We start from the raw sequence: 23,225 nt of genomic DNA on the forward strand, positions 1-23,225 counted from the left end.
TTTTTTTTTTTTTTTCTGTTATGTTTGTACTCTCCATATGAAAAATATATTAATACAAGTGTGATTTAAGAAAGGGTTTGACTTTGTGGTTCGTTATGTTCTGTTTACTGTTAGAGGTAGTAACTATAGCAACCGCGGAGATCTTTGCCGTTTGATGTCAGAAACTACTGTGAAACGCTTAGTATAAACACTTAGGTAAGGTTGACAGTTAAGAGGTTTCTTGCAACGCTCTTAATGAAATCCCTTACCTCAGGGATTTTTTCTCCCTCAGGGAAACCCTCACTTAAGGAGTTTCATGTAACCGGGCACTGACACATAACAGGCTGTATGTGGTGAAGTATGGATTGGCACTCTTATAATACATTGGAATGAACTAAATCCTGTATAAGAACACAATCTAGAAAATCCAATCACATGTTGAGAAACCCAGCCATAGACATAGTTTTCATTCAAATACCTCAGAATGGCATCTAGTCAACCTGACAGTAATTGTACCCCTGAACAACTTTGGTAGGTCTGAGTAATGTAATCTTAGGACACAAGTTATAATCTGAGCTAAGATATATGAACTCGTTCATGTCTGGATCTCACACTTTCTTTCTCTCGTACTGTGCCTTAAACACCATAACCCCATAATCTTAAAATGAACAAAAGAGAAACATCATGTCAAAATATACAAATAAATATCTAAATAAATCTCAGTAGTGTTTCCTCCATTAACGGTGTGGCATCTCTAACCCTGTTCTCACCATTTTCTCTAACCCGTTTCCCACAGTGCATTGGGAAGGAGAGTAGATTACATCCCCAGAACTACTCGTGTTTCTCATAATGCACTGCAGTGAGGGCCAGCTCTGTTGTCTTGGGGCCGTTCGAGGGCATGACCTGCTCTCTGTCACCTATGCCATAACACACATCATTGCCATCACTTGCTGACATTCTAGGACTCCAAAAGACTGTGCCATCGACACACCTGTTGTCCCTTCGATTCCTTCATCTGTGTCCAGTGTGTCAGCTCCTCCTCCCCAGAGCTGTTCAGCCCCAGAGAGATCCAGCCAATCATCTCCTTCCGTTTCATGCTGCGCTTGTTGTAGACCGACAGGATGAGTGTGACATCGGAGAGCTGGAACAGAGCTACTTGGAACACAAAGGTCTCCTTGTAGGTGGGGTTGGGTTGGCCTCGACAGATGGACGTCTTGCACTTGGACATCTCTTGACCCATTGAGTTCAGCAGAGTCAGCTTTACGTATGTGTCTGAAACAGGATGTCAATCAGAGAACATTTAGGATCAAATTAGTCAAAAAGACTAAACTTGATTTGATCATGAGAAATTTGAAATGACTTTCCTTAGCACTTTTTTTTTCTAATCAGTATTTAGATTTTGTTTTCCATTAAAAATGTCTTTTAATGTTTTTGTTCATATACATTTCGATATTAAGTCTATTATTAAGAAAGAAAAAATAAATATAGAAATATAATATTATATTATAAAAGACCGCAGCAGAGGTTATTTTTTGGGGAATGTTAAAAGTATTTGGGGTAAATCAGATGATTTTATTTCTGTTGTATCAGTCTATTTTTGAGAGTTGGAAAAGATATGGTATTACAGCATGGTATGGAAATCTGATTGTCCAATCAAAACGGAACCTTGTTTGACGTGTACATACTGCTTTAAAAATTGCTAGTTAGGAAGCGAAACAACCTATTCAGATGTATGAGGTATCTGTTTTAAGACAAGCTAAGAAAATTATTGCTTTTATATGAGAATTTTCATATCTTACCCTCAGGAAGGTGACTGAGGATTTTGATGAGTAAATCAAAGCGCTACAAAAATTATTTTGTGCCAACTGCTGTTGAATTATATAAAAGAGAACTGCAAACATGAGGTTTGTTTGGCAGACTCTAGCTTTTAAATGTATTATGTCATGTGTAATTTATTATTGTGGTACTGTGCTATGTGAGTTTAATGTAAATGTTCTGGCCAAGTCATGGTTGTACAAGATGAATTTTCCATAAATGGGACAAAGTATATTCAAATTCTAATAATATAATATAATATAATATAATATAATATAATATAATATAATATAATATAATATAATATAATATAATATAATATAATATAATATAATATAATATAATATATAATTTTTTACCCAATTGGGATTTTTTATTTATTTTTTACTGGAAAACTACACACACAGACAAAAATTCACATTTGAAAAATGGAAAATTAAAAATACAGTATAAACAATAGGTTTTGAGCTGGGAGAAATAAATTAGAAAAAGATAATACTATTAAAAAAATGTTAGGGTCGGAATTTAGGATGTTAAATTAAGTAACAGGATATAACATTGTGGTAAAGTTCCTCTGCCAGCATGGAGGTTTTCAACACTACAGTTCCAGCATGGCAATGCTTCAATCTTTCAAGCAATTGATTATTCTATTCATTATTACAGGATGAAATTTATTGCCTGAAAATAGGCCATTCAGTTTCTTTTTTGCATTAATGCTCGGCATGAATCAATGCTCACTGATTAATAAATGAGTCCCGCATCACTCCCCTGTCTTCTCCTTTCAGAACCTTTTGAACTGTGACTCTACAGATGCATTCAGAGCAGACTGCAGTAGCTCGATGCCTTTCACCGGGTTTAATTCAGAGCGCAGTTGAACTCCTCTGAGCGTGCTTTATGCTGGCCTGCCTGAATACACTACAATACAACAGACGACGATATTCTCTGTGTCTTTATGTCAGGGCGACGCTTCTGTTCCACGAGTCATCAAGTGCGGGCTTCCTGTGGAGTTATCCTGCTGCTTTTTCAAGAAAATGTTTCACTCTCCTCTATTTTTCCAACTAATAGAGAAGAGCTGAGCTAAAGAAGCGCTGATTTCAGAGACGGGAACACAGACTCATACCTGACATTGAGGAAATCATCTCCAGCTCCTCGAGCTGAATGTGAAAGGATCTCATTAATGGTTAAGAGGGCTGATTATACTCTGTGATGCAGTTATTCAGAAACACTTCCCTCACAGCCATAGAAATCAACTTCTAGTAGTCTACACTATGTCCCATTGCCTAAAATCCGGGGTCATTTGAATTGCTAAAGTTATTTATAGACAATTACTTTCATATTTTTTGCACTAGGATTAGATAAATCTACTGTATTTATGTACAGCAGCATTGTTCTTTTTGCAGTTTTTGTATCCCAAATATGACGATGCCATTGTAAAAATATTATGCATTTTAAAATATGATTACATATAATATATTTGTGTCTGTCTGTGTTATATATATATATATATGTATAAAGAATTATTTTTTTATATATTTAGTTAGTATCATAAGTAAGCAGTGAGGACTCCAAAAATATATTTTGTAAAAACAAATATCTCAAATTTCTCCAAACACAGAAGAACAGCTCATATGGCAACAAGATTAAAAGATTTCTACATCTTTCTGGCAACTAACAGTCACACGACAGGAAATATTCAAATGATCCAAGCAAATGATCTAAAAATGTATAAAAAAAAATATCCAAACATTAAAGAAAAAGACACATGGTTAGGGGACGCATGCAAACATCACTATAGAGCACAGAAAACAACAGCATACCGTCAAACATAACGTCTAAAATAACAGCGTTTTAACCTTCTCCATGGATGAAGACTGAATGGATAACATATTTCAAATTCTTTCTGAATCTTCCTTCTGTATCCAGTTTAACACTAATTTGCGCTCAAACCTTCAGCATCCATGTAGAAGTGTTCGCCAGTCTAACACCAAGGATCGATATTGAAGAGAGGAAGCGTGAAAACAAAAGGATGGATGGACGGCGTCCGATGTTGATAAAGGTAGCCACAGAAAACTCACCTCGGATTATGTACACCTGCCCACCTATCAAGTGCTTTAGACAACAGAACAAACCGTCTGACAACAGGAGAGGAGTGACAGCAAGAGCAGAGGGCATGGGCAGACATCAGGGAGAAAGAGAGAGAATATAAACAACAGCAGGAGAAAAAGAGCAGGTCAAAAGGTCTGAAGGTCCAATGACATCACATTAGGTCAGATGTAATGTGTTCATAAAGCACGCAGCATCACTTCAGGTTAAGGGCCAATGCATAAGAGAAACATGCAGCCTTCATCACGTTTCATAATGCTATCTGAAACCATAGGGTGAATGTCATTTCGTGACATGATGGCATTTATGAGCAGTTATGAGTGCTTTCTGAAGGCTCTTATATTGCGCTCTTTGACTGAAGTGTGACAGAAGCTTTGGGAAGGTTAGAAGGTCATTTATCAGAAGGGTGAAAATGATGGACACAGAAAAAAAGAATAAGCACCTTTGGGCTCAAAGGTGATAGATGACACTGTTTGATCCTACAAACCTTATATAAGATGGTACAGGAAACGCAAGACTGGTCTGATGGCTTGGGAATGGCTATCTAAAGCAATCTTGTTAAACAGCTTTTGGACTCACTGGGAGGTTTATTTGCTGCCAGGTTTTTAAAGTGGCTTCCTTTGATGACCTCCACAGAGAGACGTCCTGTAGTGGCGTTGTACACAAGCCCCAGCAGGATCTCAGGAGCTGACCCCTGACCAGCAGATGGGAACGACGAGGCCGTCTCGCTGCACGATACATCTGACATGCTTGCCTGAGAGTCACTGCCCTGGGACACACACATAATCTTTGGTTAACTTTTCATTTTATAAATATAAAATTATTTATATTTAGAATTACAATATATATATATGTGTGTGTGTGTGTGTGTATCACTCTCTATATAAATACAGTACTCTCTCTATATAAACATATACTGTATACACACTTCAATATACACAGTGTGTGTGTGTGTGTGTGTGTGTGTGTGTATATATATATATATATATATATATATATATATATATATATATATATATATATATATATATATTAGAGGTGGGCATAGATTAATTTTTTTAATCTAGATTAATCTCACTGTGATCTTGAAATTAATCTAGATTCATCTAGATTAATCTAGATTAAAATGGCTCATTCAAATTCTCATTCAAATGGCAAACAGTAAGTCTTTGAGAAGGGGTTTATCAAGCTAGATGGTGCATTAGAAATGTACATCTCCTGTTTCCAAAATGCATCACAAACTTCTTGAAAAAGCGGTAAACTAATTCCACATTGCACAAGGTGCAAACAACCGTACGCCTGTTTCACACATACTCCGTCTGCAGTGCGTATGCGTTGCATATTTTTTTACGCACCCATGTTAACGGATTCCAGTTGCGTTCCAGGAGCGTTGCGTCTGCAGCAGTGCTGCGATCATTAACGTACCGAGTACCGGACTGCAAACGCGTCCTGTGTGAAAGCACATCGAGTCCGTGCTGCACCACATATGTAACGCACACGGACTGCATACGCACTGCAGATGGAGTATGTGTGAAACAGCCGTGAGTAGGGACGTAGCTGGGGTCAGCGGGGCCCCGGTGAAGGTTGTACCAGTGGGCCCGGTTTGAAATTGTTTAATTTGTATGTTTGTTTATTTTTATTTATTTATGCTATTTACACAATGTTTAAGTTTTTTTCAAGTTTGTAGGTGTCGAGGTACAGAAACTAAGTAATTAAATGTAAAAAAAGAAAAATGAAAAATGTAAAAATGAAATATACAATCAAACCTACATTTATTCAGACACCTTCAACATTTGTCACATTATAACAGTTTTGCTATATATATCAAAAAATATATCTGTTGTCTGAATATTTTTTTTTTTGACTGTTAAAACGACAAAGTAATTCAGTCAAGAGCAGTGAGTGATTTTCATTTTCATTTTCTTGGATTAACATTACAGCAGCCAGTAGCTAAATTAGGCACGGTCACTTTAAAAGACGATGAACGCATCCAATATAATACACCAGAACACTGCGGTGCTGAATTGGGCTCTTTCACATCTTTTTATTTGTTCAAACTATGATTTGTATTTGTTCGTTCAAGTGCAGGAGGGACTACGAGGAGAACTTCGCAGAAGAGAGCTCGGTTCAGTGTCGCTGTCCGTGATACGCGGCTCTCGATCTCTCTCGTGCGCACCGAACACAGCGCGCGAGTAACCAGCTACTCTGTTCAGCTTTTCCGCGTCTTGTGTTTGGATGCTTTAATGTTTAAATCGACAAGCGGTAAGGCTTAACAACACGTGAAAAAGATTAGCTTTCGTGATGATGTGCAGCAGTGGCCCGTCAACTGTCCTGAGCATCTTTTTAGGCTGGCCTCAGCCAGTCGGTTATATAAAATATCAAGGTGAAAGTCATCATAGCTTGCTTAGTATAGACCCAGCTCCCAACCCAACTTTGAGAATACATTAACGGCGATATTTTTTTTATCGCCGATAAGTCTCGCGTTAACGCAGCACGTTAACACCGATAGCGGCCCACCACTAATATATATATATATATATATATATATATATATATATATGTATATATATATAAAGCTGAATTTTCATTAGTTATTACTCCAGTTTTCAGTGTCATATGATCCATCAAATAATCAGTAATTTCTTCTCCTTATCAATGTTCATAATAAAAATATTATCAGTCAGTTATCCTGATTATTATTTGAAACTATGATACGTTTGAAAACCATGATACATTTTTTCAGGACTATTTGATTACTGAAAATTAACTGCATTTAATTTGAAATATAATATAATAATATTTGTTTTTGTGTATACATGTATACAGATGTATATATATATATATATATATATATATATATATATATATATATATATATATATATATATATATATATATAAACATTTAGAAAGAAGCATTTTTACTGGTTTACTGGTAACTTTTGGAAATTACATTTTATCACACTTACAGGTATGTTGCAGTAGGGGTCCAGTATTATGGGGACTGACATCTTGCCCTGTAGGTTGAGTTTGGTGAGGTAGAACACCTTCTCTCCAAGAGCCTTCACCTTCTTCATCCTGCGGATGCTGTACAAGCGGAACCGGACGGCATAATTCCCGATCATCTCCGACTCGATATGGCTGAAGTAAAGTGTCTCTGTGAAGACGGGGCAGGGGCCACGCTGGATGATGGTTTTGGCCCTCTGTTTTTTGGTGGGCAGCAGCACCAGATGCACCTGCCAGGAGATGTTACCCGTGCGTTTGAGAGAAGGAATGTCTGTCAGCGCTGTTATCGTGACAGACAGACGCTGGTCAGACGAATCGTAGTCAAAGATGACGTCGAGAGTTCCATATTGAGAGAGAGGCTCAGGTTCGTAACCTTTGGGAAGCTGAGCCGCCGATCCACGTGCAGACAGATTCTACAGAGATGATTGACAGAAAAAGAAAGAGATTTCGAGGGAGTAACAGTTACCATCTGACAATCGAGGTAGTGCATGGTAAGTAGATTAATATCGTACCTATGCAGGAGTTTACATTTATATGAGCTCTTATATGACTGCTTTAATACTAAAAACAGACAGTTATGACAAATTTCATGATGGATGAAGATATTTTCAATGACTGATGGCTAGGATTTTTATTGCTACCATTCATATGTCAAAGTTAGACAGAAGATGTGGCTCGGTACATTCAGTGCTGCATCACACTGCTGTAAACATATCAATTATTTCGGAGGTGTCTACAGCACATGCATATTCAATTATGAAGGCGTTAGTGAATGCATCTGTATTTGTATGCATGTGATGACAAGGTAATGAGACCATTAAAATACTTTAGCTAATTACATGTGACAGCAATGCCCTAAAAACTGAGAGGTAAACTAAACTAATAAAGACCAAGGTCTTTTAAAACTGATGCATTGAGGGAATTTTGAATATACAGTAGCTAACAAAAAAAGGATTCGTATACATGATATTTCAGTTGCCAGATGTAAAAATTAATTTGTAACAAAGAATTTAGCCCACATCACTGTTGCACTGAACAGAGAATCACCATTTACACATCTAAATGTGTTCATTCCAAATACACAGATCATTTGAAAAAACCGTTCACAATTCCATGCCCTCATATCTGTCAAAAAAAAGAAGAATATACACACATAAACACACACACACACACACACTCTCTCTCTCTCTCTCTCTCTCTCTCTCTCTCTCACACACACACACACACACACACACACACACATTGTCATTGCTGAAAAAAAAATAAAAAAAAATTTGACCCAAACTTCTGAATGATGTGGAATAAATGCTGAATATTTGATTGGGTTCAAGCTCAGGCTGTGGCTGGGCCACTCTCATTGTCCTGTTGGAAGGTGAACCTTCGGCCCAGTCTGAGGTCCTGAATGCTCTGGACTGGGTTTTCATTAAAGCCATCTCAATATTTTGTTGCACTGATCTTTTCTTTTATACAAAACAGCCCCACAGCATAAGGCTGCTATCAGCATACTTTACTTTTGAGATGGTACTCTGAAGGTGATGAGCAGAGCTGGTTTCCTTCAAACATGATACTTGGAATGGAGGTTCATCCGACCAGATAATCTTCTTTCAGAGTCTGAATGTTCTTTAGGTGCTTTTTTTTTTTTTTTTTTGCAAATTCCAAGTGTGTTTTTATGTGTCTTAACTGAGGAAAGGATTTCATTTGGCTACACCCGCCATAAAGCCCAGATCGGTGGAGTTTTGCAGTAATGTTTGTCCTTCTGTAGGTTTCTCCTATCTCTACATTTAATCATGGAGCTCATCTAGAGTGACTAACAGGTTCTTGGTCACCACACTAACCACAGCCCTTCTCCATTCAATTTCTCAGTTTGACCAGGAGGCCAGCTCTAGTAAGGGTTTTGGTTGTTCCAAACGTTGTCCATTATAGATAATGGAGGCTACACGCTTCTATGAACCTTGCAGCAGATTTTTTTTTTGTAGATGTGGAAAAAAGGTAATTTAAAGCAGTTTTTATAAGGTAGCAATGTAACAATATGTGGAAAAAATGAATACTTTCGCAATGCACTGTACATATGTTAATTTCTAACCCTGGTAAAGAGGAAATTTTTGTATATACAGATTATTTTGCTGAAACACTCACCTCTGGGCTGAGTACAGCAGTGCTGTCACTGGGCACATCTTCTTCATAGCCCTTGTTAAGGAAACTCTCCGTTTCCTGTGCGCCGCTGACCTCACTTGGACATTTTCCATAGCTGTGTCTGGGGCTATCGCTCCCCTGGGAAAGGTCACATTTGGCATCGTCCAGGTCAGAGGGTGTGCATGACATGCGTGGCGACCCATTCTCATCCTGATAGGGTGGAGGCTGCAGCTCATCCAATGGTGGAGTCCGTCTCATCCGCTGGATACAGTTTACTGATGTGGAGCAAAGTGAGAGAGATGCATTTAGTGCCATTTAGCACAATGTTCTCAAGCAATATGAAAAAACAAAAAAAAGTGTGATGTGATGCAAATATGATATTTGCATTGAAATGCATTCACTGGAGTGAAAGTAACTCTGCATAAGGGCAGAATGAAGCAATATTGTAATTTCACTAACTCAATATAATTAATTCTGACATGGTTTCTAATTCTGACAAAAGCTGCAGCATTAGACCAGAAATATCTATTAGGCTTGTAATTTATGGTACAACTTGTTATATGGCATTCATAGGTCTGTAACATCCCTTACGAAACAAAAATATATTGCAATATATTGGAAAATATCATGTTTTATATATATATATATATATATATATATATATATATATATATATATATATATATATATATATTAGGCATATATTCTTATATATATTTATATTTTTTTCCAATATATTGCAATATATTAAAAGCGGCAATCATTTATATATTTTGCAATATATTATATAATATATGTAGCATCAATATATTATTAAATGTATTTAAATATATTAAATATTAGAAAATAAAAAGGGAAAATAATATATTACAATATATTTTAAGAAATATATTGGTAAATATATTTTCCTTTCGTAAGGGATAAGCTCATTTCAAGTGTAAAAACCTGTCCTTTTAGTAAGAACATCTCTTACACCTGCATCTTCACAAATCATTCAGTTGTCCTCCAAGAGCTACAAATCACTGTGCATGTGTGTATGATTAAATTAAACAAATCAGTGTATTTCAAAATTTCAAATGATGAAAATTACGGGATATTCTAATGCTGTTAGTGGTTTAATGAGACTCTGAAATTGAGGTGAATGGCAAAATGTGGCCTGATTTACCTGCATTCACACTACAAGTTAAACTGCTCTGTAGTGAAAGTGAACCAAGTGGCTGTTGCCATAGTAACATGCTGCTGGTCAGGGCAGGAAGATCTCTCTCTCTCTCTCTGTCTCACACACACACACACACACACACACACACACACACACACACACACACACACACACACACTTCTGTTGTGTGTGAGTGTGGCTGGGGTAACTGGTTTGACTATTGGGAAGAGTTGCTGTGAATTTTCAAGTGGGGGATTAGTTATCCACTTTCTTTAAACTCCCTCACTTCCTAGATGTTAGTTCTCAGTAATAATATTTTTCACTCTTTCTCATTTAATATAATAATAATAATAATAATAATAATAATAATAGTTGTTATTAGAATAATAATGATAGTAAAGCATTATTATTATTATTATTATTATTATTAATCAATTTCTCAGTTTAAAATTATTCTGATAATACAATATGTAATAAAAAAAATTACAAATTATTGTTATTATTCATAAACAACAACAATTACTAACAACAAAAACAACAACAGCAACTGTTTTTGCAGCTTAACTTTTCAAATTATTATGCTGACAATAAATTTTGTAATGAAAATTATTAAATTATTACTATTACAATTATTAATCTATTTCCCAGTGTCAAATTATGTTGATAATATTTTTTTTACAAAAAATATTTTTGTTATTATTTGTAAACAACAACTATAATGATTATGAATTAAACAACAACAACAAAAGTAAGTTACTATTAAGTTATAACCTAAACGTTTTTAGTTTTTGCAGTTTCACTTATTTTAACAAATTATTATTATTATTATTATTATTATTAATACTTTAGTGACAGCATGCACTTGAGCTGATTATGTAAATCCAACTGCTGATGCATGATCTCCAGCATGATTTAAGAACAATACAAAGAGCATCTTGTACTTCCATGAAAGCAAGAACATCTGAAGTTCACATGATCAATGTCACAAATTTACTTATGACCTAGAAATAGAGCAGAATCAGAAATATTATTTCTTCATTTTACATCACAACATTTAAGATATGACAGTACAAAAGAAGGAAACTCGGAATCAAAATTCACTTTTAATGAGGATGGAGGAAAGAAACATCACTATGATTAAGATGATGGAGGAGCACGTCCGCTTGCCTTCTGTCTCAATGCTGAATGACGTCTTTGATCATAAACACTGCAGCTTTTCAACCTCCGGCTATAAACAAGCGCAAGAGAAATCTCTGTCTGTGTTTATGAGAGAGTGTGCCTATATCTTAATGATGTTTTGATCAGCTCTCATGTCAGACATCTCTCATGTTTCAATTTGATCAGAACACCAGAATATATGCAATTGCTATAAAATTCAGTATCATCAGGACTTCACTGAGCGATTAGCAACATGACATTTACATTTATGCATTTAGAAGAAGCCTTTATCCAAACTGACTTACAGGGCATTCTGGCTTTACAATTATTATTATTATTTTATTTTATTTTTTTACACCAGTGTGTTTACTGGGAATTGAACCCACAACCTTTTGTGCTGCTAATGCAATGCTCTACCACTGAGCCACAGGAACAGTTTACGGCTCACTTAACTTGGTTTTCAACTTAACAAACACTCAGCTCATTTGTTATGTATGAATATAAGAATGTCAGTAAGAATGTGATTTTGTGTGTGTGTTTTATGTGTTTGCGAGCAGTCAAGAATTATGAGTGTGTAAGTGTATATGTAAATGTGTGTGTGTGTGTGTGTGTGTTAGCTCCACATGTATTATACAGATGGCCTGAGGCTACAGCCTCTCTTGCCTCCAGGAAAACAGCTCACGAGAAAAGCATGCAGCTCTATCTGTCTCTCTGTACAGCAGTTCACAGAAACAGAGAGGGAAATCAGAGAGACATATCCACCAGCTTCCTGCTTTTTTCTTTCTGACAGCCCTTCCCTTTGACATATTTTCATTATTTCTCTTCATAGCCCTCTATAATCTCTCTTCTCTGTTTACTGGAGTATCTGCAATGATTACAGCAGAAATTGCAGACAACTGAAATAGGCAGCTGGAAGTACAAAAATCATCTTATAGTCCTGTATCTGTCTGATATAAAAGCAGAGACCATCATCTTCATCCAAAACACAGAAAAACATGCTAATCTTCCTTTTCCGTGAGAAGCAGAACACAGCCAAGAACTCTCTTACTCTGTTTTCTCATCTTTCTTTATACTGTAGCTATGCGAGTTAAACTAGCGTGTGAAGGAAGGGAGTGTGTTTGTGTAGAAGAAAGGAGAAAAAGCGTGTTCTGGCTTCTTACACAAAAATGTGTTCTTCCAGAACTGTCCTGGTCTCATGATCTAAATAAACCCTTTGCTCTCTGTAAGAATCACTCATTCCAGAAAAGAGCAACCCACAGCCATTTTTATTGAAAACAGGTTTAATTCAGATTTTTTTTACTACAGTGTCTGTTACTGAATGTTCTTAAAAATAAAATAAAAAATAAACTCTGATGCCAAAATTCCAGTGAAAAACAACCATCCCTAAGCAGAAGATAAGTAGTTGAGCAGCGCCATCTAGTGTAATGGAAAAGCATGGCTTTATTTGGGTTCCATTCTATCTTCTTTGGCCAGTCCTCTAAGATGCCAAATCATACACATCATACACAAATCATACTTACACATCACACTACTGTTCAAAATTTTAGGGTCAGTCGCTTTGGATAAAAGCATCTGCTAAATAATAAAATGTAAATGTAAAAGAAAAGTTAAGAATTGAAATAAAACGTTTCTTGAATTTCAGATCAACACATTAGAATGATTTCTGGAGGATCATGTGACACTAAAGAATGGAGTAAATTCAGATTTCCCATCACATTTTGAAATATTTTCAAACAGAAAGCAGGTATTTTAAGTTGTTCTACTATGTCACAACATTACTTTTTTTTTTTTTTACCATTTTTTATTATCAATTAATTTTATTATTTTTTTTATCTACATCATTTAGATGAAGAGTAACCCCTAAAAAAATTACTCTTCCATTTCACAATGAGCATTAAAGTCCATTTTCACCCCATAATAAAAGTCTCATGATGAGCTGAGGCACGTCCTGATTTTGCCAAGTCCAATGTGTTCCTAGGTCAACATATTTTGTTGACCCTGGAACAACATTTTACTCCAAAAATATATTCTTAACCATATCCCTACACCTAAACCTAACCTTAACCATGAGTAATCCCTAAAATCAGAGGAAATGATAGATGAATGACACTGATGCACAAGCACCAAACACTGATTTTAAGCGTAAACTTCACAAAATCTATAAACTGGTTCTTCAAATCTGATTGGTTAATCACAATGTTGTTCCAGGGTCAACAACGATGTTGTCCCAGGAACATGTCTCACTTGGTAAAATCAGGTTAGGCTGAGCTGAGAGGAAGCAGCTTTTTGTGTGAGGTGTAAATTTACCATCATCTGCTGAGGCCTCACTGCTGTAGCCATCATATTCAGCCGCTAGGGGGCAGTATTTCTGCCGTGTGTCCCAGCCATAGCCCTTCTGGTGGCGTGAGTGAGTCCCCGCTGACCCACCCCTGAGACCCTGCGATCGAGACACGGCTTCCTGATACTGTCCAATCACCTCATCATCACTGTCTGACGACGAGCAGTGATAGTCTGCATTCACATAACTCTTATCTGAGACAAAGAAAACAAGAGAAAGGGGACCATTTAAAACAACACAAACAAGCGCTTGAATTTTGAGCGCAAGAAGAAATTATTTGAGAAAGTTTTAGCACAATGTTCTCCCCCTTAAGCACTGGTATGTCACCAAATATAGGTAACAAAAGAAGAGAAAATGAGCAATATAATAATATGACTTGATTAACATACTTCTGCAATAAAGATGATGGAAAACTGATATAACTGTATAAAGATCTATAGATAATGTATCATTTAAATTCTTAAATTAGGGGAATTCAGTGAATAAAAAAATCTTTTCGTGTATAGTATGTTACATATAATGGATATGGCTCATGCCGGTTTAGCATTTTTGTAACATTGCCATACCACAAACAACAGATATTTTTAACTCTAATCTTCAGCACAGACACTAGAGGGCGCTATAGTTTAACAATTCCACATAATAAGAATCCAGATGATATTGTCATAATTATTTTAGCCAAAATATACACAAACATCTGTGAAAAAATGAGGTTTTAGAGTCCAAGAACGGCAGTGGCATGCATAAGTAATTTATGCTAAATCAGGAAAACCAAATCCCCTGTATTTTTTACACATAAAGAATAAGAGACAGGGAGAAAAGCATGAACTTGAGATACATATGAAGAGTCAGCAACTGCAGAGAGTTCAGGTTTTCTCATACAGATTAAAGTGAGGGAAAACAAAGCAGTACTTCGACTGCAGCAAAGATCATTCCCAACAGATGAAGAGATCAGACAGACCCAGATCAGTTTGAAAGAATCCAGGTGGATTTTAAAGAAAGAAAAGATAGTGGCTCCCTTTTTTCAGACACAGTCATCCAGTGAAGTTCAGATAACTGAGGGAAAAATCAGTAGCCTTATCCTCTCACCTTCAGCTGGTCTCTCAATATTACTAGATTTCTTCTCCTCACAACCATCTGCTGGGCTTTTAGTTGTTTTTAGTTTAGTGGACTCAGTTCTTTCTATAACACAGGATCCATTTTGTTGTAGTACCGAAAGTGAATCAGCCCCATTTTGCGCTATGAACTTTTCTTTCAGTGTGTCAGGAGCCTGTGAGAGGTCACTTTCTGTAGAGAAAGTCTCAGTGGACAGCAGTGAACCGGTGTCGTTGCTTGTAGTCTGAGGCTCAGGGTCCTTCACTAGGCCGCATACAGCCTGGGTCTGGATTTCAGTCCTACCCAGAAGAGGATCTCTTTCCTGGGCCTGCCGTGCTGCAGCCTCCTTCTCTTCGGCCTCTTTCTTACGAATCCTCTTCAGCTCCTCGGCCTGGACTTTATGGATGATGGTGTTGACATGCTCAGCGAGTTCTCCGCTCACCGTGAATGTGACATCACTCAGTGCATAAGCCAGGTCATCCACCTTTTCTGACACTGATTCCAACACAGCGGACATGGAAGGGAGCCTTTGCTGGAAGCTCTTAAAAAATGCCATGCTGCTATGGATGGCAGGTTTGATTGGTCAATTTCTGAAGAATATATGTCCAATGATCATGTAGACTGCTTAAAATCTAAAATCTTAAAAATTGAAATGGCAAACCCATTTTAAACAAAGTGATCTGAGCACCTAAAAGAAAAAAGAAATGAAAAAGGAAACAAAACATCTTTAAATAACACAAAATTTCCATAATCATAAACTCATGATTCATAAAGCAGTTAAATGACAGTACATAAAGTCTCCTAGGAGTTGAGAAATCCCAGCATCCTCTTAGTCAAACAAATGCTATACAGGTGAGCAGAGCCAGCACCAGCGGCAGCGGCAGCGCAGCACTGATGAAGAGGCTGAGGTAATGAAACAGGACAATGATGTAGCAAAAATAAAAATCTTTTGTGGCCTATTCACATTCACATTTGTGTAGGACCGTAAACAAGCTTGCCTGCTACTACTACAAATATTAGAATACTGGGTTCACACAGATAGTGTTTTGGTTGTGAGTGTTTTTTTGTATTTTTTTTTAAACTGCATAGGTTTGATGACATGAAAAAGTATGATGTTCTGAGTGAATGACCCTACTAAAAGGTACTTAAAGGTACAGATAGCAGAGTAGCGTAGCTATTTAATAAAACAAAATCGCACAGGCAACAAATTCAAAAATCTGACATACAGGAAATAATCTGTTTTAGGCAGCAGTTTTACCACAAATACAGAAAAGCGATACCACCACAACCACCAGCAATACTTGTGTGTGCTTAATAATAAAACACAAGATTATTGCGACTGATTCCCTGACGTAACACATTCATTAGGACCGATTTAACAGAAGCATCATTTTAAGAACAACTTGAAAAGCAACAAACAATAACAATACACTGAAATAACCAACTAACTACGATCATCATATTAATGCTAGAAAGCCTATGCATTTGGCAACTGTATTTTTACAAATAAACCATTATATTTCAGAAATAAAATCTATTTTCACACTAATTTTGAGTGAGGGGGCAGATAGTCCGAGTGAGGGGGCTCAAGCCCCCCGTGGTGCTGGCCCTGCAGGTGAGGCAAGTCAGAAAGGTCAAATCTCACATCATCATAGCAAATTAATGCTTTTTCAAAATCAGCCACAAACCACACACAGACTGATACCAGGAATGAGCCAAACTGCCTTTGAGCACAATCAGATGTGCGTATTTTACGATGTATAATTGTAATTACGTATAATGATTGTATTTTATGCCGCTGCAATATATACAGCAGATGGTCCAGGCAATCACGGACATCAGGTTCAGAGTTTTCGTCCAGGAAATTTATTCTTTTGGAAGTCTTATAAATTTGGCAGCAAACATTAAGTAGATGTTCCCCTGAGACGGAGGGCAAAGGAGTTCTGTTGATATATTTTTTTAGACAGAGAATGCCACAAGGGAGCTCCTTCCTGCAGGGTGTAAGGTTGAATAACCTCAGTCATTGTAATAGTGTTGAATAGGGTGTCCTGCTTTTTGGCTTAATACGTAAATGACCTCACATCCACTTTGACTGTGACAGAGGAATCATGGCCAGCATCCCTGCAGGACCTCTGGGCAGTGACATGAAAAACTGCCAATCTGACATTACCCTCGACTGGCCATCCAGACATACAGCACAGCAAGATACTAAATGACTACAGATGACATTACAAACCACCACAGTCAGTGAACTTTTACACTTTAAATAATTTTACACAATTCAATTATTTACACAAGTAAAAACTTAAGGATTAATACTGCAACAATGTGCATTAAATTGATCAAAAGTGTCAGTAATAACTTCTCAAATAAATTTAGTTCTTATGAACTTTTTCATAACAGAATCATGATCATGGTTTTCACAGACATATTAAAAGGATCATGTGTCACAACTAAAAATTATAGGATTACATTTTGAAAATCATTAAATAAAAAAGTTATTTTAAATCTTAATATTTCACAATATTACTAATTGTACTGTATCTTTGGTCAACTAAATGCAGCCTTGAGCATAAGAGACTTTTACAAACATGAAACTATTTTACAGGCCCTGAACTTTTGAAAGGATCTGTAATATAAATGGTAAAGTTCACTGCAGTTTATATTTACATTCAGCATTGTTTTGCTCTACTGTTCATACAACCCTACCAAAACATCCAGGTAATGAAGAACCACTGCACTATGCTACACATTTACAATGTCATGTTTAGTACACAGCCATGGTTATTGTGCTTTGTCATAGGCTCACCAGGTCAAATAAGTGCAAACATACTTATCCAGTAAATGCCATTCTGATTATGCCACTGATTCTGATGCTGAGCAGAGTTATATAAAGTGCTGTGTGTGGGCAGCTCAGTGATGCCTGGATCCAGAACCTGTCAGTAGGATGTGTGTGTGTGTGTGTGTGTGTGTGTGTGTGGGCATCAAGTGCCCCTGTCAACAGTATAAGTGTGTAGGTGTGATTGAGAGCTTTATGGTTTCAAACAAAAGGTAGTTGTATGTAAAAATGTGCATGGTTCATTGAGTTATTTAAGCCAGTTTTGTTGTGCGAGTGTGTGTTGGTGCATATATACTGACAATGTAGACATTTGATCCTGAGTGTGTTTGGATTGCTTCCCGGATTTCTCTCAGGGATGTTACATGATCCCTTGGTTCATTTTCAGACACTCACATTCGTCACACATACTATTGATCTGATAATTGGCCAGTGGCATCTGTTCTCTCCAATCAGCGTCTGGCATTAAAGATCACAAGCTGATCAGCTCATCACGTCACCGTGCCTGACAGACAAACAGGAAGGGTTGTGAAGCATATTCCAGAATCCCACACCACCAAAATAGTCTCTTAGAAACCTCTCCATCATCTAAGTGGTGCTAATTAAGCTCTGTTAGTAATTCTCACAGACTCTGATCTGTAGCTTAGCAGATAATTACCTCTCTGGAGACTGCCACGCAGTGTTTGGGAATCTGGACTCATGTTATACTGGACCTCTCAGCTTCAAAAACACCATGGTTTGGTCTCAGTCATCACATACTATAATGAGGTTATTTTACTCTAGATTAGAGAAATAAATCAGGTTGTCTTTTTATGAATGGCCACTACTATGCTAAAAATACCAGTGCAAAGAGTTCAAAACACTGTTGCTCAATCCAGCTCAATGAAACGCTTACAGATGGGATGGAAATCCATACTGTACAGTACATCCGGCATTTCTGTTTCTCTTCATCATTACTGCAAAACCACAACCAGTTCACAAGTGGGGAAAAAAAACAATACTCCCTTGACAATTAATAATATCTGCAGTTATAAAACAAAAACTTCCTGAACCTTCTTTTACAGAGACCCTAAAAAGTTTTTTTTGTACACTTCTAGATACTTAGGTCACGTAAAAAAAAAATTTTTTTTAAACAAAACACTGAAACCAGCCGAAAACACATTTTCAGTTTTCCTCAAATTTAAACAGGTGTCATAGCAGGTCAGGTTCAATATACACTAAGGTTGAAAAAAAAGTATATGATGTTGAAAGCTAAACAAAAAGCATTTTTAAATTAGAAATAGGCCTATTTAACATTATAAAAAGCATAATTAATACCTTTCCTGTCACTTAAAAGCAAAAAATAAAAAAACATGAATTAATTTTTTCCATTACTGTCCATAATGTTTGAACAGTAGAGTATATAATTCTATATTATAAATTTTAAATATGGCTTAAGTGTGCAAATACAGGGGTCACTGTACTGTAGACATGCACACAATTGCAACAACAGCAACAACAACAACAACAACAACAACAACAACAAAACAGCAACAAACCTGCTGGCTCTGTGCTTTTTCTGTACTGGTCAAGGCTGGACAGCTGGTTGGCACTCTCAAGGGATAATTTGTTATTGAGGTAAAGAAAGAGTACAATCACAAGAAAGATGAACACACCAATGCCAGACAGGAACCCCAGAGCCTCAGGAGACACTGTGGAGAGAAAGAGAGAGATTTATTTATTAGCCCAATAAGGTACATTAGAGTTAAGAATTTCTGTGACTTTTTCCTGATCTTTCCAGTCAGTTGACATTACTGGTTGAGGATCAGCATTCAAATTTGTATTCAAACCAAAAAGGTTTTTTGTGATGGTGAGAACATATTAATTTCCAGTAGTTTGTCTTTTAAAGCAGATTTCTGCTTGATCTTGGATCAGGGATTCAATCACAGATCAGTCTGAGCAGCACTTAAAAATAAAGAGAAAGGCATTACATTACTGAGAGAAAGAGACCAGCCATGCAGAAACAGAGCAAAGATGAAATGTTCACAGTGGGTGCAAAGGGTTTAACCCGATCACCTTCCTTCATTCATCAAAAACTACAGAGATGATAGAATGTAACTGCAACACTATCTGCTAGTTCTGCTCTATGTGGCCCCATATTTCAGGATGACAGAGGGAAATGACCCAGTTCCAGACGGTTGGTTTCCCACTTAGGGAAGAAATAAACTTACCAGCGATGATTTCTGCACTGAACTGAATCACAGCTTTCTGGGAGTGTGAATTTGACTCTGTGGTTCCACACATAGACCCATTCTGCAAGAGTAAGTGTGAATTATTCACACAAATTATGCAATGTGATTCTGTCCCACAGGGCCTGACAGGAACGGAGTTAAATATTAAAAGAGAAATCCTTCAATTTTAAATGACTTTAAATCACTCTATTACAGTTATCTAGAACATCACTCTGTGCTTTGTTTTTTTCATTGGAATTCTAAAAACTAAAATCTATGTTATTTCTAGGTTGCTGGTTAAAAGTTACAAGCTACAAATGTGTCACAGGTAGAAACCATACAAAATATGATAATGGCTGTGAAGTCAGGGGCACCTTTAAGAGTTTAAAAATGACCAATAAATCATATTACAGATTAACAGTATTGATGATAAGAATGAAATCTGAAATGTTGCCAAAGTCCAATCAGGGTAAGATAAGGTCAAAAGTCATTATGTCAGGTTCACTACTTTGGAATGGAACATTATGGATTCTGTCCATTCCGGCAGAGAGTGAAAAAATAAAATAAAAGAATGTTCCATGGAATGATCTTTGTTACATAACAGCAGCTCTTAACCATGGCAACAGAGTTCCTGCTGTCACTGATCCTGTTTAGCCACTTAACTGCATAATCTAGCTAGCTGCTGCTGTTTTTAGCACGCAAGAGGACGTCACAACACAGAACAAACAATGGCCAAATGCAAATGATGACACTTTTTTGTCATGGTGGACACTGTGAAGACACAGACATTATTAAAGTAACATAATTAGCTAAATTCTTGAGAAAAAAAACAAACTTATAGGTATAGTGAACCTGTTATCTGTTGTTAGTTTAGCCTAGTCACGTGCACAACACATTTGTGCGTATGCAACAGTAATGATGGAAATCTAATTTTCTTTGATGTTTGCCACAGTGCTTCCTGACAACAAAGACACTAACATCCCTACTGCATCTAAACAATTACAAACTGCGGTAAGACATCAATAGCATAAGCGAACAATAACAACAGGATAAATTATTATATACTTTAACACTGGTGACAGATTTACAACAGATACAAGGCTGATAAACATCCTAAAATATACAGTAACTGCTACGCAAAAAGACACTTCGTGTGATTCTGGTCAAACAAACACTTATAAAACAGCTCTCCGCCTCCATTTGCTATTTTTAGTGATGCTAATTGATTTACAGCCTGTTTATTTCCTGATCAATGCAATGAAAACATTTCCCTCCTAACCCACTTGCCATCATGTTTCTTCTTTCCTGTTCTGTGATTTTCTGTTGTTTCAGGATCTATTTGAAATATACTCAAATCACAGTAAGGTACATTTAACCATCTTGCAGATGGAAAAAAATCCATTAGTCACAAGTCCTTCTGAAAGTCCTGCAGTCAGATGCCAGTTTAGTCAAAGAGGCCTGAGTCACAGACATCAATAACAGGACAAAATAATCCACAGTACTCAGAGTTCTTCCTGTCAGTCTCCACACACAGAAGCGAGGTACGGCTCAGTGCTCAAAGAAGGAACATTTACAGTAGACTTTTTAAACCTGCACTGTTTTAAAGGAACGGTTCACCTGAAAATAAAATGTCAAGCGGATAATGTATCAAAGTGGAAAAATATGGTAACTGGGTCATTAGATGCAATTAGCACATTAATACTTTGTGGGAGAAAGAAAAAGGTAAATACCAGTTATTATTGTATAGGTGAAACTGTTAAATGTTGGACAAGAATTTGCAAAGTGATGAAATTTAGTAATCAGGATAGCAAGACCCAGATTTTAAACCAAATACTTTTGATGATGTATGTTTAAGGTTTAGGCTAGCAAAGGGCTTAAAAGATTTGATACATTTTACAGAGATAATGAGATGTAGACATTTGAGAACATAGAGAAAAAAAATGTATTGTCTGGGAAATTAGTTTATAAATATTTTAAAATAAGAAGTTATCTAAAGAATGAGATTAAAATAAAACTTTACATGATATTCACCCTCGTTTTATCATTAAAGTTAGTAAAATCAATAGACTAGATAACTTGATAGGACAAATAAAAATATATATTCAAAGAAATTAAGGATGGGGGTTTATATAATATTTAGACAAAATGGAAAATTTAATTGGGCAATAAAATAACAGAAGAAGATAGTAAACATAGTTTAAAAGAAAACGTACTCGATTACTAAAGTAACCTCAGTTCACTGAGATATGGGAACAAGCACTGCGTCTGCTAAGATGCTATGGGTAAAACTCCTTTTTCTCCAAATACTGAAGCCTTTTCAGTAATGCAGTGTACCTTAAACCAGTGATTTAAAAAATTAACCAATGGCTTGACAGTGGAGAACGGAGAACGGAACCCAGAGGGGGTCAACGGCACACAATGAAGAAGGCAAACGCCTGAAGCACTGGTTTTGCCATATTGCCAGAGTGAGTCCGTTTAAGCAGAAAGGACCCAGGCCTGTAAGGCCGGGACATCCAGATTACAAATCTTGGTAAATGTAGACAGCGAGAACCACCTGGTTGCGGCATAAATCTCTGCAACGGACAAACCGCAAGCCCAGGAAGAGGCGATGCCTCTTGTTGAGTGGGCTCGTACTCCCATGGGGCAATGGAGGCCCAAAGAACACTTTACAGATACTAATGTGAGTAGCAGAGCAGTTTTTAGCATCAGGGCATGAAGGCCAACTGACTGTAGTGGGTCTAAGGAAGCTCTTTTTAGAGCCCTTAACACCGTGGGCAGGTCCCATGTAGGGATGTTGATGGGGCGAGGCAGGACGAACCTAGTTAAGAACCCTTTAAAAAAGGAACAAATGAGTTGTTCCCGCCCATTGACTGGCCAACTATAGGAGCATGTGAGGCTGCTATATCTGCTACATAGACATTGAACGTGGAGCCCACTCCCAATGACTAGGGGTGGGATAAAAAAATTGTTTGTCCGAAGCATCGCGATTCTCTCTTCATCGATTCTGAAATGTTCATAGTCGATTCTGAGCTTTTTTATTTTTCCTGCATGTGTGCACGCTAGAGATGCGGTGGGCTTCATTTTTACAGAATTTGAGCTGCGAGACACGGGCACATTGCTTGACAGTCTGTGCTTCCACTCGCCATGTTTTACTTTAGATATGCTTACATTTACGCCATTTGGAATGCATTTTATATAATAAAAAATGTATTTATATGAAAATGTAGCCATGTGCAGTAATTTTGAGAACTAAGAATGTGATCGTCGTGATATTGAGTTGATGGTAATTGTAATTGAATGTAATTGTGAAACCAGTGAAGATTCACACCCCTATTTATAAGCTGGAAGTAATAACAAACAGAGATTCTAACTACAAACAAAAAGCATATAACTG

At 36.8% G+C, this 23,225-nt stretch overlaps 1 protein-coding gene across 1 annotated transcript in view; it reads right to left on the reverse strand.

Annotated features, from left to right (window-relative positions):
* LOC113074867 (synaptotagmin-14-like) overlaps nt 1-23,225 on the reverse strand; it is a 40,191-nt gene continuing 16,966 nt past the window's right edge. Inside the window, exons 3-9 of the mRNA XM_026247592.1 lie at nt 19,160-19,312; nt 13,660-13,884; nt 9,039-9,310; nt 6,866-7,315; nt 4,477-4,666; nt 3,870-3,926; nt 1-1,251 (exon numbers count right to left, since the gene is read on the reverse strand). Coding sequence (XP_026103377.1) covers nt 938-1,251; nt 3,870-3,926; nt 4,477-4,666; nt 6,866-7,315; nt 9,039-9,310; nt 13,660-13,884; nt 19,160-19,312 — 1,661 coding nt within the window. The 3' untranslated portion in view covers nt 1-937. The remainder of the gene's footprint in view (nt 1,252-3,869; nt 3,927-4,476; nt 4,667-6,865; nt 7,316-9,038; nt 9,311-13,659; nt 13,885-19,159; nt 19,313-23,225) is intronic.

This window comes from Carassius auratus, unplaced genomic scaffold, assembly GCF_003368295.1.
Source record: "Carassius auratus strain Wakin unplaced genomic scaffold, ASM336829v1 scaf_tig00015539, whole genome shotgun sequence".
Classification (NCBI taxonomy): Eukaryota; Metazoa; Chordata; class Actinopteri; order Cypriniformes; family Cyprinidae; genus Carassius; species Carassius auratus.